Genomic DNA, 15,863 nt, shown 5'->3' on the forward strand with positions numbered 1-15,863 from the left:
GTGGATTCACTAGTCGACCTTGTTGGTACGAGTTGACTAGTTGATAAGAAAAAAGTATTTATTTTATTTTGTTCCCTCATAATTTGTAATAAGATCAGGTAGATTATAGTTATAGTCACCAATGTACACTGTTTCTAAATGTACAAATATTTATTTAAAAAAAAATATATATACAGTATACCTATTTACATAATAGGTATAGTTAAACAACTAGTCGACTAGTAAAAATGGTGCCCTAAGGAGCACCATTTCTAGTACCCCATTGTATTGAGTTTAACACCGAGAGTGTCATTTTTTACACTCAAAGAGTTAAATGAATGGAGAACTTTTACTCCAGCAATGCTAGAAATGCTGGAAATGCTGGAAATGTGTGTGTGTCGTCGTCGTCGTCCCCCCCCCCCCCCGCCGCCCCAACACACACACAAGAATATATATAATTTGGAATGTGGAATCCTTTTCATGAATCAATGTTTTGTAATCATATTCTGGAACAAACAACAACATTTCTGTGCTGGCACTTTAGTCACTGCAGCTCGTACACATTCCACCCAGGGAGGGAAGGAAGGAAGCACACACACACACACACACACACACACACACACACACACACACACACACACACACACACACACACACACACACAGCACTAGAGCTACTGATGGATGGACAGAGAGCCAGCAGGCTGCCTATCTCACCACGGTCTGGGAGAGAAAGAAAGAAAGGAAAGGTTTACCCAGGGTAACTGGACTAAGGAAAGGTATGTTTACCCAGGGTAACTGGACTAAGCTCAAGAACTTGTTTACAGCCAGGACCTGCTCATAGAACATTTCATGGTATAGGGTTCAATGCCTTGTCCATAAGGGCACTTTAGCGGTGGTCATTTTAACGTGCCGGTCCGGGGATACGAACTATAGCGACCTTCCGGTATCAAGACCGCTCCGCAAACCGTTCGGCCACCGCTGCCCACATAAAGAGAGATAGAACAGTCTGGGACGGGACGTGGCGGGAGGGAGGGAGGGGGTTATGGGGACGGGGGGCTGGAGAAAAGCACGCTCGTCTCACATGTGAGCACACGGAGAGCGGTGGTGGTTCTCAAAAGATGTTCATGTGAAGGACCCCAAAATGTGCTTATTTATTATAAACTTTAGCTATTGAAAAATAGCATATCTACAAGACCTACAAGCTCATAGCGCGGCACCGAGTGCTTGTAGGTCTGCTATTTTTTGAAAAACCGTGAAAATGTGGTGCAAATCTTTGAATACTGTATATATTCTTTCAGAGCGAACGTTTTAACTCATATGTTTGCTTCTGGGGGGGGTCCCTGGAACTACATATTTTCAGATGGGGGGTCGCCCTACACATATATATAATTCTGTGGGTCCTTGACATGAAAATGTTTGAGAACCACTGACATAGAAACATGGGGTTTTCTGAAAACTGTCAGGATTTAGAGAAGACATTTGTAGAATCGTTCTCAGGTCAAAATGGGTTAAAGTATTCCTCATTTTGCTAGACCCCACTTTGAGGTAGAGAAAAGGGAACACACACACACACACACACACACACACACACACACACACACACACACAATGCTCGTCATTAAAAACACAACACAAAGACGTCAGGATGTCCAGCTAGGCAGCACATTACTCTGTATGCATCCTCTGACCTGCAAAACTCTAACAATCAGTGAAGACTCAAAACCAGCAACTTATTTGAAGAAGAATAACACACAACCCTATAGTGGCACAATGAGGGGCGTTGCTTCCACAGACACAGACAGTACTGCAGTGTTCTGTGGTGAGGGAGGAAGAGAGAGAGGGAGGGGAGCCGTCTATTAACCCATTTAGGACTAACGTCGAAATGTAAAAAATGTCTTCTAATTCCTGACAGTTTTCTGAAATACCTACTGTATGTTTCTATATCAGTGCAGTGGTGCTCAATATTTCATGTCAAGAACCCCAAAAACATATCTGAAATTATGTTATTCCAGGAACCCCCCCCAGAAGCAAAGATTTGAGTTAAAAAAACGTGAAAGAATATATATATATTCAAAGATTTGCACGCACATTTTCACGATTTTTCAAATTCAATAGCTAAAGCATAACATAATGTTTAAAACACCAAAAGGGGTTCCCGTACAGAATGGATTAAGGATCATCAACCTGGGCTTCCTTACGGGGCGATCGATGGAGCCCTTATCGGGCGATACGGAGAGCGCTGATGTTGATAAAGAGACAGAGGAGACGCTTCTCTCTCTCTCTCTCTCTCTTCAGAGAGCGATGATGTTGATAAAGAGACAGAGGAGACGCTACTCTCTCTCTCTCTTCAGAGAGCGCTGATGTTGATAAAGAGACAGAGGAGACGCTACTCTCTCTCTCTCTTCAGAGAGCGCTGATGTTGATAAAGAGACAGAGGAGACGCTACTCTCTCGTCTCTCTCTCTCTCTCTCTTCCATCAGCACATTGTGTACACTTTCTGCAGGAGGAATGCCTCACCAACAATAACAACAACAACAGTATATGCAGTTGGGCGACTAAAAATGTGGGTGGTTGCTAAATTAATTATGTGCGCATGCCGTATATATATATATATATAAACACTGTGCATTTCAATGAGCTGGCACGGGGTGTTTTCTTAATATCTGATGGGTGTGAGTTTCAGCAGGCCAGCATTCTGCACACACAGCAAAGTTAAGTCTGTCAATTCAACTCTGAAGCTGTTGTTTCGGTTAAATCCAGTGTCAACCACTTCAACCCTAGCGTCCCTATTCTGGGCGTTAGCATAATAAACAAACATTTGGTGAAAATAGGACATTTACAAACTGACAACACGTTACAGTGGGAGCTTGTACCCAAACCAACAGGATTTGGTGTAGGGGGGGGAGAAACAAAATAAAAGAAAAGAAAGAATAAGGAGGGGGCCCTGGATAGACCCCTGGGGGACCCCCGGTCAATGAAGAATATAGGATTTAAGTGGTAAAATATTGTAATACATCGTTTAATAACCTCACTTTTGTAATAACGAAAAAAAAGATAAAGTACAAGGTGCATCTTATGTATCTTTACTAGGGCATTCAGCTCTAGTCATTTTTACTAGTTGACTAGTTGCCTATAGTTTACTAGTTGTTTAACTACCTAACAACCTAAACTATTTCATCTATTTAGTTTATTTATTTATTTTTTCTTATCAACTAGTTAACTAGTACCAACAAGGTCGACTAGTGGATGTACTAGTCGAACTAGTCGCTTCATGCCCTAATCTTTACCATTGTGTACTTAAGCAACATTACACGAGAGGGTGTGATTTAGCGTGATTATTGCCATGGCAGTGATGCGGTCAGGAACGAGACGAGGTCGAGTTCCGCATGCATCACTGAAGTGTAATATCGAGTGTAATATTGCAATTATACAGTTACAGTTAAGGTCATTACACACTGGCGAATTAGCGACGCGAAGCGAATAAGCGATCTGAAAATGCGAAATATTGCATGTTGCAGTTCGCCTGCGAATCTCTGCAAAATACGACACCAGAGCGAACAAATAAAGAGCGAAAACGGTCGCATTTTCGCACATTCGCCACTGATGTGGAAGCTTGCATGGACTTCAATTGTTTTTTTTAAAATGCGAATTATTCGTACGAATATATCGTGTCGCCAATTCGCCAGTGTGTAATGACCTTTACCCTTAAAACTAAGAAAATCTCTGAAAGAAAATATTACTTTAATGACAGATGTAGTCACTACGACCATAAATGTCCCAAGAAACTATAGCTAGCCTATAGCCACCCAGTTTGCTATGGCTCTGGGAGAACAGAGCAGCTGAATTCTTTGTTTTGATTAGGTGGTGAACGGTGCTGGTTTGACCCACGGCTAGGAGCCGTTTTTATTTATTTATCTTTTTTATATTTTTTATCCCACGATTTTGTAACCCATTTTTCACCCCTGTGCCAATCATCTACTGTGATCCTGGGCTCTACACACCCTCCACCAACCTGGGGAGAGCAACGGACTTGAACTCATGCTTCCTTCATGCCTGAGTGTCCAAGTTGCTCCTTTCCACCTGACAGGGGGGAGTTTCCCTGGTTGGACGTAGCGCGTGGAAGGAACACGTTATTCCAACCAGTTCCTTTCCCCTCCATCAGGCGCCCCGGCTGGCCAGGGGGAGGCAGTTTAGAGACCAGGATTACTGCATGTTTTTTGTGAGGGTACCTACCCTAGGGGACAAGGGGAGAACATGCAAACTCCACACAGAAAGGCCCTTTCGCCAACCCCGCCTTCGGGTATGGGCACTGATGACGCGGAGGCTAGGAGCCGTTTCAACCAATCAGATTGCTTCCTCGAAACGACCTGTGGTAAAATGTACTGTCTCTCACCTCCTTGACGGTGGCGTCGTCAAAGAACACCCACTTGGAGGTCTTGGTGTGGAAGGCTAATGTTACAGTAGTGTTACAGTAGTGTTACAGTAGTGTTACCGTCTCTCACCTCCTTGACGGTGGCGTCGTCAAAGAACACCCACTTGGAGGTCTTGGTGTGGAAGGCTAATGTTACAGTAGTGTTACAGTAGTGTTACAGTAGTGTTACCGTCTCTCACCTCCTTCACGGTGGCGTCGTCAAAGAACACCCACTTGGAGGTCTTGGTGTGGAAGGCTAATGTTACAGTAGTGTTACAGTAGTGTTACAGTAGTGTTACCGTCTCTCACCTCCTTCACGGTGGCGTCGTCAAAGAACACCCACTTGGAGGTCTTGGTGTGGAAGGCTAATGTTACAGTAGTGTTACCGTCTCTCACCTCCTTGACGGTGGCGTCGTCAAAGAACACCCACTTGGAGGTCTTGGTGTGGAAGGCGAAGGCACAGTAGTGTTACAGTAGTGTTACAGTAGTGTTACAGTAGTGTTACCGTCTCTCACCTCCTTCACGGTGGCGTCGTCAAAGAACACCCACTTGGAGGTCTTGGTGTGGAAGGCTAATGTTACAGTAGTGTTACAGTAGTGTTACCGTCTCTCACCTCCTTGACGGTGGCGTCGTCAAAGAACACCCACTTGGAGGTCTTGGTGTGGAAGGCGAAGGCACAGTAGTGTTACAGTAGTGTTACAGTAGTGTTACCGTCTCTCACCTCCTTCACGGTGGCGTCGTCAAAGAACACCCACTTGGAGGTCTTGGTGTGGAAGGCTAATGTTACAGTAGTGTTACAGTAGTGTTACAGTAGTGTTACAGTAGTGTTACCGTCTCTCACCTCCTTGACGGTGGCGTCGTCAAAGAACACCCACTTGGAGGTCTTGGTGTGGAAGGCGAAGGCAAAGTAGTGTTACAGTAGTGTTACAGTAGTGTTACCGTCTCTCACCTCCTTCACGGTGGCGTCGTCAAAGAACACCCACTTGGAGGTCTTGGTGTGGAAGGCTAATGTTACAGTAGTGTTACAGTAGTGTTACAGTAGTGTTACCGTCTCTCACCTCCTTGACGGTGGCGTCGTCAAAGAACACCCACTTGGAGGTCTTGGTGTGGAAGGCGAAGGCACAGATGTGTTACAGTAGTGTTACAGTAGTGTTACCGTCTCTCACCTCCTTCACGGTGGCGTCGTCAAAGAACACCCACTTGGAGGTCTTGGTGTGGAAGGCTAATGTTACAGTAGTGTTACAGTAGTGTTACAGTAGTGTTACCGTCTCTCACCTCCTTCACGGTGGCGTCGTCAAAGAACACCCACTTGGAGGTCTTGGTGTGGAAGGCTAATGTTACAGTAGTGTTACAGTAGTGTTACAGTAGTGTTACCGTCTCTCACCTCCTTCACGGTGGCGTCGTCAAAGAACACCCACTTGGAGGTCTTGGTGTGGAAGGCGAAGGCACAGTAGTGACGGCTGGAGTAGCAGATCATTCCCACCAATAGGAGCTCGCCCTTTTTGGCGTGTTCATCCGTCACCCTGTAGAAGAGCTGCACGCACACACACACAGAGAGCACAAATTGATCAATTACTCAGCTGCATCAATTCAATGCTGCACCAGCGAGTGGGCGGGGGGGCAGTGACTCGGTGAGTGATGCCGATGATAGCTAGCGGGATCAGTTACCCCCCCACCCCCCCCCCTACCCCATCTGTTTATGGATTAACCCATTCTGAACGGAACCCCTTTTGGTGTTTTAAGCATCATGTCATGCTTTAGCTATTGAAAAATAGCAGATCTACAAGCTCATAGCGCGCCACTTAGGTCTGCTATCTTTGAAAAATCAAAGAACGACTGACATTATAGAAACATAGCTTTTTCAGAAAACTGTCAGGATGTATAGAAGAACATTTTTATTAGAATCTGATCTCAGGTCAGAATGGGTTAAGCTCCGAGCGGAACGAACTGCCAATTGATCTGACACAATCAACACAGATAAGGGCCGGCTTAAATCAGGGGGCCGGCCGCGGTCATCGTTGTCGTCACAGCCCCTTATATGGGCTGTGACGACGATCAGAGTGAGCTTATAAACGCTGTGTACTGTACATGCTATACTGTACACAGGGCACTGCACTCAATTTGATATGCTTCCATTGCCCCCCTCCCCGGTGGGTCAGAATAATGACTTGATCAGTGAACCGATCATAGCGAACCCCTTTTGGTGTTAGCATTATGTTATGCTTTAGCTATTGAAAAATAGCAGATCTACAAGCTCATAGCGCGCCACTCTGTAGGTCTGCTATTTTTGAAAAAAATCAAAGAACGACTGTCAGTCTGATTTTTTGCAGAAAACTGTCAGGATTTAGTATAGACATTTTTAGAATCTGATCTCAGGTCAAAATGGGTTAATAAATAGTTCAACTAGCCAATCTACATTGACACGTTGTGAGCTTGTAGACTGGGGCCATTTTAACTATTCAAACAATGTTTAGCACCACAAAGAAACCGCGCCATTTTATCATGATTATTAGTGAGGAAACTATTATATGAAGATAGGTTGAAAAGTGGTGAAGTGGTCCTTTTAATATTCTTAAGTTCTTTAGTGTGCAGGACGAGCCTCACTAACAGACAACGGAAAGGGAACAGCGACACAAATCAATCGGCGCACACAGTTCACACGGGGGCAAAACGCTCGTAAGCGTGTGAGGATTGTTGCATAACAACCTTTTCCCATTGACGTATAGAGAGAGCCTTTTTATTTGACAGATCCTCTCCCTCCCGCGCCTCTCCCTCCAGAGTTCCGAAGGCATTCCTCCATCAGAGGGATTAGAGTCTACCACCAACTCACTGGAGCGCCACAAAGACCCTGATTCATGTGACTCTCTCTCTGGTGTTTAAGGAAGGCAGCCCCCCCCCCCCCTGCTTTGAAACCCTTTGTCTCAGACCAGGAAAAGAAAGAGAAGAAGGCGAGAGAGAGAGAGAGAGAGAGAGAGAGAGAGAGAGAGAGAGAACCGGCCGTTCTTGTTTCGCCCAGGCAGTCTGAAACAAGTGGCCAGTTACACAACTCTCTCCTCCAGTTGTTGCGGACCCTGGCGTTGGCCCCTGGCGTTGGCCCCTGGCCTCAGGCAGCCTGAAACAAGTAACCGTTACACAACTCTCCTACTGTTGTTGTGGCCCCTGCCTGCATGTTAGACTTGAGGAAGTGTGGCATGGTGGGGCGTCCCAAGAGAAGGCTGTTGTTTTCTTTTTTTTTAATATATTTTTTATCCCACGATTTTGTAACCCCTGTGTCACTCATCTAATGTGATCCTGGGCTCTACACACCCTCCACCAACCTAGTCCCCATATATGGGGGACAAGGGGAGACCAACCTAGTCCCCATATATGGGGGACAAGGGGAGACCAACCTAGTCCCCATATATGGGGGACAAGGGGAGAGCAACGGACTTGAACTCATGCTTCCTTCATGCCTGAGTGTCCAAGTTGCTCCTTTACACCTGACAGGGGGGAGTTTCCCTGGTTGGACGTAGCGCGTGGAAGGAACACGTTATTCTAACCAGTTCCTTTCCCCTCCATCAGGCACCGCGGCTGTTGTTTTCAAAAAGTGTGTGTGTGGGGTTTTTTTTGGGAGGATCAAAAGCATGTTGCTTTTCACCATTTCATCTCGTTTTTTGAATGTCGGCATACAGAGAATTAACGTCTCACATAAACACCACCTGTAGACGGTAGTTGTCCCCACTAGTTCCTCAGGGGTTTATAACTAGTTATATAACTAGTCCTCCTTTTGTTTCCGCTACTCTAAATATATTTACAGAAAACTGAACTTTAAGATGCTGCGCTTTGTATTATAAGATCTTTCTATTCCTATTTTAGCCTTAAAACTTTAGACTGTTTCCCATGTCTATACATATATCTATTTACTTGTAAATGGATGTTATGTGAATTCCCAAATCAGTTCCACTGATATTTTGCGTGCGTTTTAAACTTTAAACTTATTCCCGTTAAGTTCTTCTAACCTGAACAAGTGTGTTATCTAAGAAGAAGAAGTCAGCTGTAACAGCATCAACTCGACTCTGTTCGAACGAATAAGAACATAAGAAAGGCTACATGTGTGTTTGATCAAGTCGAAATGTGAAAATAAACACGCCAAACGAAAAACAAGAGCCACCTCAAAGCACACCCACAAACACAACACAAACACTCACTACTTCAACACTAATCCATTCAGGGCGAAGTGGGAACCCCCGTTGGTGTTTTAAGGATTATGTTATGCTTTAGCTATTGAAAAATAGCAGATCTACAAGCTCATAGCGCGGCACCGCGAGTGCCGTGCTATGAGCTTGTAGATCTGCTATTTTCTTTTTGAAAAATCGTGAAAATGTGGCGCAAACGTTTTTAACTCAAATCTTTGAATCAATATTCTTTCAGAGCGACCGTTTTTAACTCAAATCTTTGAATCAATATTCTTTCAGAGCGAACGTTTTTAACTCAAATCTTTGCTTCTGAGAGGGGGGGTCCCTGGAACTACCGTACATATTTTCAGATGGGGGTCGGCAGCCAATTACATATATTGTTTGGGGGTCCTTGACATGAAAATGTTTGAGAACGAAAACATGAGGTTTTTCAGAAAACTTGTAGAATCGTCCTCAGGTCGAAATGGGTTAAACTAGACAACACAGACGCGCGCATGTGCTCTCACATACACACACGCGCGCGCACACACACACACACACACACACACACACACCCTGCTGACCCAGGCCAGCAGGGAGCTTTTTTTTTTCATCAGCCCGGGGCCGAGCCAAGTGGGCACTGACTGACTGACTGGGCGCTGTGTGTGTGTGTGTGTGTGTGTGTGTGTGTGTGTGTGTGTGTGTGTGTGTGTGTGTGTGTGTGTGCTGCTTAGCTTACGCAATGACCCCGACTTACAGAGGAATAAATCCCTACTTTATGCCCCACATATGTGCCGTCGGTCGCACCAAAAATACACTGACCTCGTCGCGAGGGGGTCAAGAAACACAGCAGGCCGTGAACCCGTCAGTCTTCATCATCACGGACAGTTTGGACACGCACACGCATGTATGTATGCCGACAACGCAGCGAGCACGTCGGAGGTTCGAGGGTCAAGCCCTAAACCCATTCTGACCCGAGATCAGATTCTAAACGCACGGAAGAATGGTGGTTCTTTAATGCATTTTGACCTGAGATCAGAATTCTAAAAATAATGTCTTAAATCCTGACAGTTTGACAAAATAGCAGACCTAAACAAGCTGCGCTATGTAGTTTTAGAGACCAGGATTCAGTGAACATTTTTATGTTTGCTCCTGGGGGGGTCCCTGGAACAACATATTTTCAGTTGGGGGGGGCGGAGGCATATTACATATAATTTTTGGGGTCCTTGACATGAAATATTGAGCACCACTGATACAGAAAAAAATATATTTCGACGTCCCGCCTAAATGGGTTAATTAGACTATTTGTACAGGGTAGCAGTCTTTGAATAAGGCTTTTTAATGAATAATCTCACAACATATTTATTTTTGGATCGCCAACTTTTACTTAAAAAGGGATATTTCGCTTTCAAATAAAATAAACATAAAAATATCTATGTATAAATAATAAATGGAAAAAGTAATAGAAATGGAAATCACAGCCTCCTCATCCGTTAGAAGAATATTTTAACCCATTCTGACCTCAGATCAGATTCATACGAGGTTTCCACTGGACACACACTGGTCTGATGAACCCATTCTGACCTGAGATCAGATTCTAAAAATGTCAGTCGTTCTTCGATTTTTCAAAAATAGCAGACCTACAAGCTCATAGCGCGCCACTCGGTGGCGCGCTATGAGCTTGTAGATCTGCTATTTTTCAATAGCTAAAGCATAACATGATGCTAACACCAAAACGGGTTCCCGGTCAGAATGGGTTAATGCCTGTGGGGGCCATGATTGGCTGTGGATGTGAGCTGCATATGATTGGCTGTGGATGTGAGCTGCATAGTATGACGCCTCCACCCCAAACACACAAAATAACATTTGTCCTCCCGCACTCTTTACGTCCCGACGACGTCTAAAAGTAACAGTTATTCAGGTATTGGCCAATTTAAATGCATGCAAAAAAAAAATACCTAACAAACAATAACAGCACATGTAGCCGCGCAATGAACAGAATCTACCCCAGAGAACAGAACCTACCCCAGAGAACAGAACCTACCCCAGAGAACAGAACCTACCCCAGAGAACAGAACCTACCCCAGAGAACAGAACCTACCCCAGAGAACAGAACCTACCCCAGAGAACAGAATCTACCCCAGAGAACAGAACCTACCCCAGAGAACAGAACCTACCCCAGAGAACAGAACCTACCCCAGAGAACAGAACCTACCCCAGAGAACAGAACCTACCCCAGAGAACAGAACCTACCCCAGAGAACAGAACCTACCCCAGAGAGGTTGAGATGAGACCCCAGAGAACAGAACCTACCCCAGAGAGGTTGAGATGACACCCCAGAGAACAGAACCTACCCCAGAGAACAGAACCTACCCCAGGGAGCAGAACCTACCCCAGAGAGGTTGAGATGGGAGCCCAGAGAACAGAACCTACCCCAGAGAGGTTGAGATGGGAGCCCAGGGAGCGGATGACCTCCTCAGTGAGGTCCGACTGCTCGGTGTCCCAGACGAAGCCGATGGTGACGATCTCTGGGGAGTTCATGAGGACCCGCCGGATCCTGATCCTCTGGCCACAGTTACTCTGGAGACAGGAGAGAGGCAGACGAAGAGTTAAAAAAAAGATGCCACTTCAAAGTAAAGAGTGCAGCCTTTGCATTCAGAGCGTGCCGTATAAGCCAAAACACAAAGTTGTTTTGCCTGGCTCATAACTTCAAAGAAAACGAGAGGTTTGATATTCACTGCTTATTTCACAACTAATTTCTTATCCGTAAAGTTTGGTGTGTGTGTGTGTGTGTGTGTGTGTGTGTGTGTGTGTGTGTGTGTGTGTGTGTGTGTGTCTGACTTGAAAGGCCACATGAAGTGGAGCCACGCCGTTCTAATGTGGATACCGATATATATACAGTATATAATATATATAGCATCTCAAACAATGCGAGTCTTATTATGACCCAGGGGAGTCGTGGTTTCGACGTCACGACTTTGGGACCCTATAGCTGTATAGCTGTACAGTATAGGGAGTGTGACTGACACACCCCCGTGCGTGCACACTTCAACACGTACAGTAAGTACATTAACGGTAAGTGTTTCTGCTACTTACCGGGCAGTTGCGCATGTCTCCGATGGTGCTGGCCGCCTGCAACACCTCCCCGAATGACTCATCCCTCCGGTGATTCATCTGGTGGCTGTGGAGGAGGACACAGGTTGTCAGGAGAGAGAGATGAGGTTAGGAAGAAGAGAAGGGAAATAAACGGGAGAGACCACAGACAGGCTGTGGGCGGTTTGGTTTGGCAGCGCCGCAGGCGAGGTGTGAAAGATGTCCGCTGGAAAAACATGTTAACAATTATAGCCAGTTTAAGACTGAATAGAAAGGTTATTCTTTATACTTTAGCCATTGAAAAATACCACATCTACAATCTCATCTCACAAGCTTGTAGGTCTGCTATTTTTGAAAAATCGTGAAAATGTGGCACAAATCTTTGAATATATATATTCTTTCAGAGCCAAAGTTTTTAACTCAAATCTTTGCTTCTGGGGGGTCCCTGGAACAACATATTTTCAGATGAGGGTCGGCGGGCAATTACATATATTTTCGGGGGTCCTTGACATGAAAATGTTTGAGAGAACGACTGACATAGAAACATGGGGTTTTTCAGAGAACTATCATGATTTAGAAGACATTTATAGAATCGTCCTCAGGTCTAAATGGGTTAAGACTTAAGAGAAAGGTTATTCTTTAAAATGTTTTATCCCACAATTTTGTAACCCATTTTTTCACCCAGTGTCAATTATCTGGACATTACACTTCCTCTGCCAACCTGGGGGGGGCGCAGCGGACTGACCTCATGCTTCCTTCTATGCATGAGGAGTCCAAGCTGCTTCTTTTCACCCGAGTTTCCCCGGCCGGACGTAGCGCGTGGAAGGAACACGTTATTCCGACTCGTTCCTTTCCCCTCCCCATATTTTTGGGGGTATGTTTGAGAACGACTGACATAGAAATATAGGTTTTTTCATAAAACTGTCCAAAACTTTAGAAGGCATTTGTAGAATCGTCATAAATGGGTGGTTAATGCAGATATTATGCCACAGATATGCAAACAAGGCGGTGTCTCACCAGAGGGCCGTAGTGGAGACATAATGCACCAGCTCGGTGAACGGCAGAGGGTCCGAGGACGCCCCACAGCTTCGGCACACAGACTGCAAAGACAGAGACACAGCAGAGAGACACAGCGGGGGGTTAGTGAACGCTCCCCTCTGATACTACAGACTGCAAAGACAGACACACAGCAGAGACACACAGCGGGGGGTTAGTGAACGCTCCCCTCTGATACTACAGACTGCAAAGACAGACACACAGCAGAGACACACAGCGGGGGGTTAGTGAACGCTCCCCTCTGATACTACAGACTGCAAAGACAGACACACAGCAGAGACACACAGCGGGGGGTTAGCCAGTGTTGTTTTTGGGCAGCAAATTTCTATTTTTAGTTTAGTCATTTAGTCTTTGGATTAAAACTTAAATTTAGTTGTAGTCACATTTTAGTCACCTGGAATGTGTTAAGTGTTAAGTGTAGTTTTAGTCGACTTTAATGTCATGAGATTTTAGTCGACTAAAATGTATTTTGGCGGGCCTTGATGCCGTCGCAATGGTGACACTTGCTGAAAATAGCCGATCTACAAGCTCACAAAGCATGAAACCAAGTGTAAAATGAAATGAATGACTTATACTGGATCTCTTGTCCACTAGTCCCATTCCTAACATTGTAGTCTACTTTTTATTTATTGGCGAAATAGTCAGTATATTTAGTCTTAGTTTTAGTCATCATAGCTTAGTTTTCATTTAGTTTCCATTTAGTTTTAGTCAGTGAAAAAAGGTAGTCGATGAACATTTTTCGTCTTAGTTTTAGTCGACGAAAACAACACTGATGTTAGCAACGCTCCCCTCTGCTACTATACCACATACTCATTTACTGAAGTCAGCGGGTCATTTGTGGGAGAAATGTGACCAGATTTGACTGAGAGACTGCCATCGTGCAAATTCCAGCTTTTCACCAGAGGAGAAAAACTATTTTTCAAAATGAGTTAATAGCACAGGAAGACTCTTCACATACTAGTAGAGCATGTCTGAAATAAGTGTCAGAGCTGAAATTGACATGTAAATATGATTTTTCTTTTAGCTAGGTGTAATGTTAGAGACCACAGAAGACATGTAAATATGAAATAAATGCTTAAACATGTAGCTATAGGTGTAATGTTAGAGACCACAGAAGACATGTAAATATGAAATAAATGCTTAAACATGTAGCTATAGGTGTAATGTTAGAGACCACAGAAGACATGTACATATTAAATAAATGCTTAAACATGTAGCTAGGTGTAATGTTAGAGTCCACAGAAGTGAACCTTTCAAACCTGTTTTCTCAAATCGCTGTTTCTCTGCGAGACATTATACTCTATAAGCCATATCTCCAAAACTGGTGGGTCAAACTGAACAACCAATATGTACATTTGAAGCTATGATTCCCTGCTTTTATATGACATTAAAAAACGTTTTTTTTTTTTTTTTTTTTATCCAATGGCAGTCTCAGTCAAATTTGGTCACAAATGGTGGCACTGGATATCATTCATCGGAGTCAAAAAATGACCATTTTGGGTGTGGTTTCTATCAAGAAAGTGGATGACTTTTTTCCCCGTTCTTTTCATGTAGTTTTAGTGTAGTTAACCCATTCTGAACGGGAACCCATTTTGGTGTTAGCATCATGTTATGCTTTAGCTATTTAAAAATAGCAGATCTACAAGCTCATAGCGCGCCACCGAGTGGCGCGCTATGAACTTGTAGGTCTGCTATTTTTGAAAAACCGAAGAGCGACTGACATTTTTAGAATCTGATCTAAGGTCAGAATGGGTTAATCAGACCAGTGTGTGTCCAGTGGAAACCTCGTATGAATCTGATCTCAGGTCAGAATGGGTTAATCAGACCAGTGTGTGTGTCCAGTGGAAACCTCGTATAAATCTGATCTCAGGTCAGAATGGGTTAAAACTCTTCTCCTGTCACCACGGCCACCATGTTGCCAGAGCTTACTGTACGTCACCGGCTACAGTAGCCTTGGTGACAGAAGTGTTTGATTTTTTATTTTAGCTTCAACACTTCTCAGAGCTTTGATATATCATGTGTCCAATTTAATTTCTCAAGTCATCAATCCTGTATATCGACCCAAGTGCAACTCTCATGATCTAGTGGTGTGTGTGTGTGTGTGTGTGTGTGTGTGTGTGTGTTCTGTGACAATCCAATAGTCGTGAAATGAGCTCCATGGAGTGGGTAGAAAAAAAAGCAGATTCACTGACGGCTGCTCTAAAAGGTGTGTCACCAATAATGACACTACAGTGATGTTCACAGACTGGATATGGTTATAACCAGTAAGACGTGCAAACGCGGTAAGCGAACGCAGCTCGTACATATTTAAGTTAAGTTATTTTTAAGTTAAGTTTTTAACTTAGCCATAACCATATAAGGAGTCCCCAAAGCAGCTATACGTCCAAATATGGAGTGTGTTGCATAAATCACAAACAAATCACTCAGCTCCATATATGGGCACAAAGGGGGGACACACGGACACACACACGGACACACAGACAGACATGATCTGCTATAGGTCTCATAGTAAGTGCTCACTGCGTTCGCAATCATATCGCTGTGGGATTTAGGGATGGGAATCAAAGTGACAGAGTTTAGGGATACTATAGTACTTAATGACTAGTATTCAAATGTTATTGTCTTTGTTTTGTGTCCAATGTAGTTATGTTAACAGTTCATAAAGTTAACATACAGTAACTATAAAAAGAAAGTAACTTTTCAGGATTCCATTTCAAAAATAGCCAAAAAATATTCAGGTTTTCCATTCAAATATAGCAAAAACAAAAAAGCTGATCTACAAGCTCAAAAAGCGTTAACTCAGAACGCGTCATGTTAAGCCGCGTCGTGAGCTTGTATTTATTTATTTTATTTAACCTTTATTTAACCCATTTTGAGAGGGAACCCCTTTTGATGTCAGCATCATGTTATGCTTTAGCTATTGAAAAATAGCAGATCTACAAGCTCATAGCGCGCCACCGAGTGCCACGCTACGAGCTTGTAGGTCTGCCATTTTTGAAAAATCGAAGAACGACTGACATAGAAACATAGCTTTTTCAGAAAACTGTCTTGACCTTAGAATCTGATCTCAGGTCAAAATGGGTTAACCAGTAAAAAAAACACATTGAGACGGTGGTCTCTTTTACACAGTGTGAACTGCAGGCCAAGAGGCAGAAACTAAATTACACT

General features: G+C 44.0%; 2 protein-coding genes across 2 annotated transcripts in view; both read right to left on the bottom strand.

Annotated features, from left to right (window-relative positions):
• Window positions 1–15,863, bottom strand: part of myoz2a (myozenin 2a) — a 189,265-nt gene that overhangs the window by 106,030 nt on the left and 67,372 nt on the right. The window lies entirely within an intron of this gene.
• usp53a (ubiquitin specific peptidase 53a) overlaps window positions 1–15,863 on the bottom strand; it is a 58,269-nt gene that overhangs the window by 31,220 nt on the left and 11,186 nt on the right. Inside the window, exons 5-8 of the mRNA XM_080792462.1 lie at window positions 12,657–12,739; window positions 11,643–11,727; window positions 10,980–11,126; window positions 5,777–5,926 (exon numbers count right to left, since the gene is read on the bottom strand). Coding sequence (XP_080648588.1) covers window positions 5,777–5,926; window positions 10,980–11,126; window positions 11,643–11,727; window positions 12,657–12,739 — 465 coding nt within the window. The remainder of the gene's footprint in view (window positions 1–5,776; window positions 5,927–10,979; window positions 11,127–11,642; window positions 11,728–12,656; window positions 12,740–15,863) is intronic.

This window comes from Protomyctophum bolini, assembly GCF_963924005.1.
Source record: "Protomyctophum bolini genome assembly, chromosome: 20".
Classification (NCBI taxonomy): Eukaryota; Metazoa; Chordata; class Actinopteri; order Myctophiformes; family Myctophidae; genus Protomyctophum; species Protomyctophum bolini.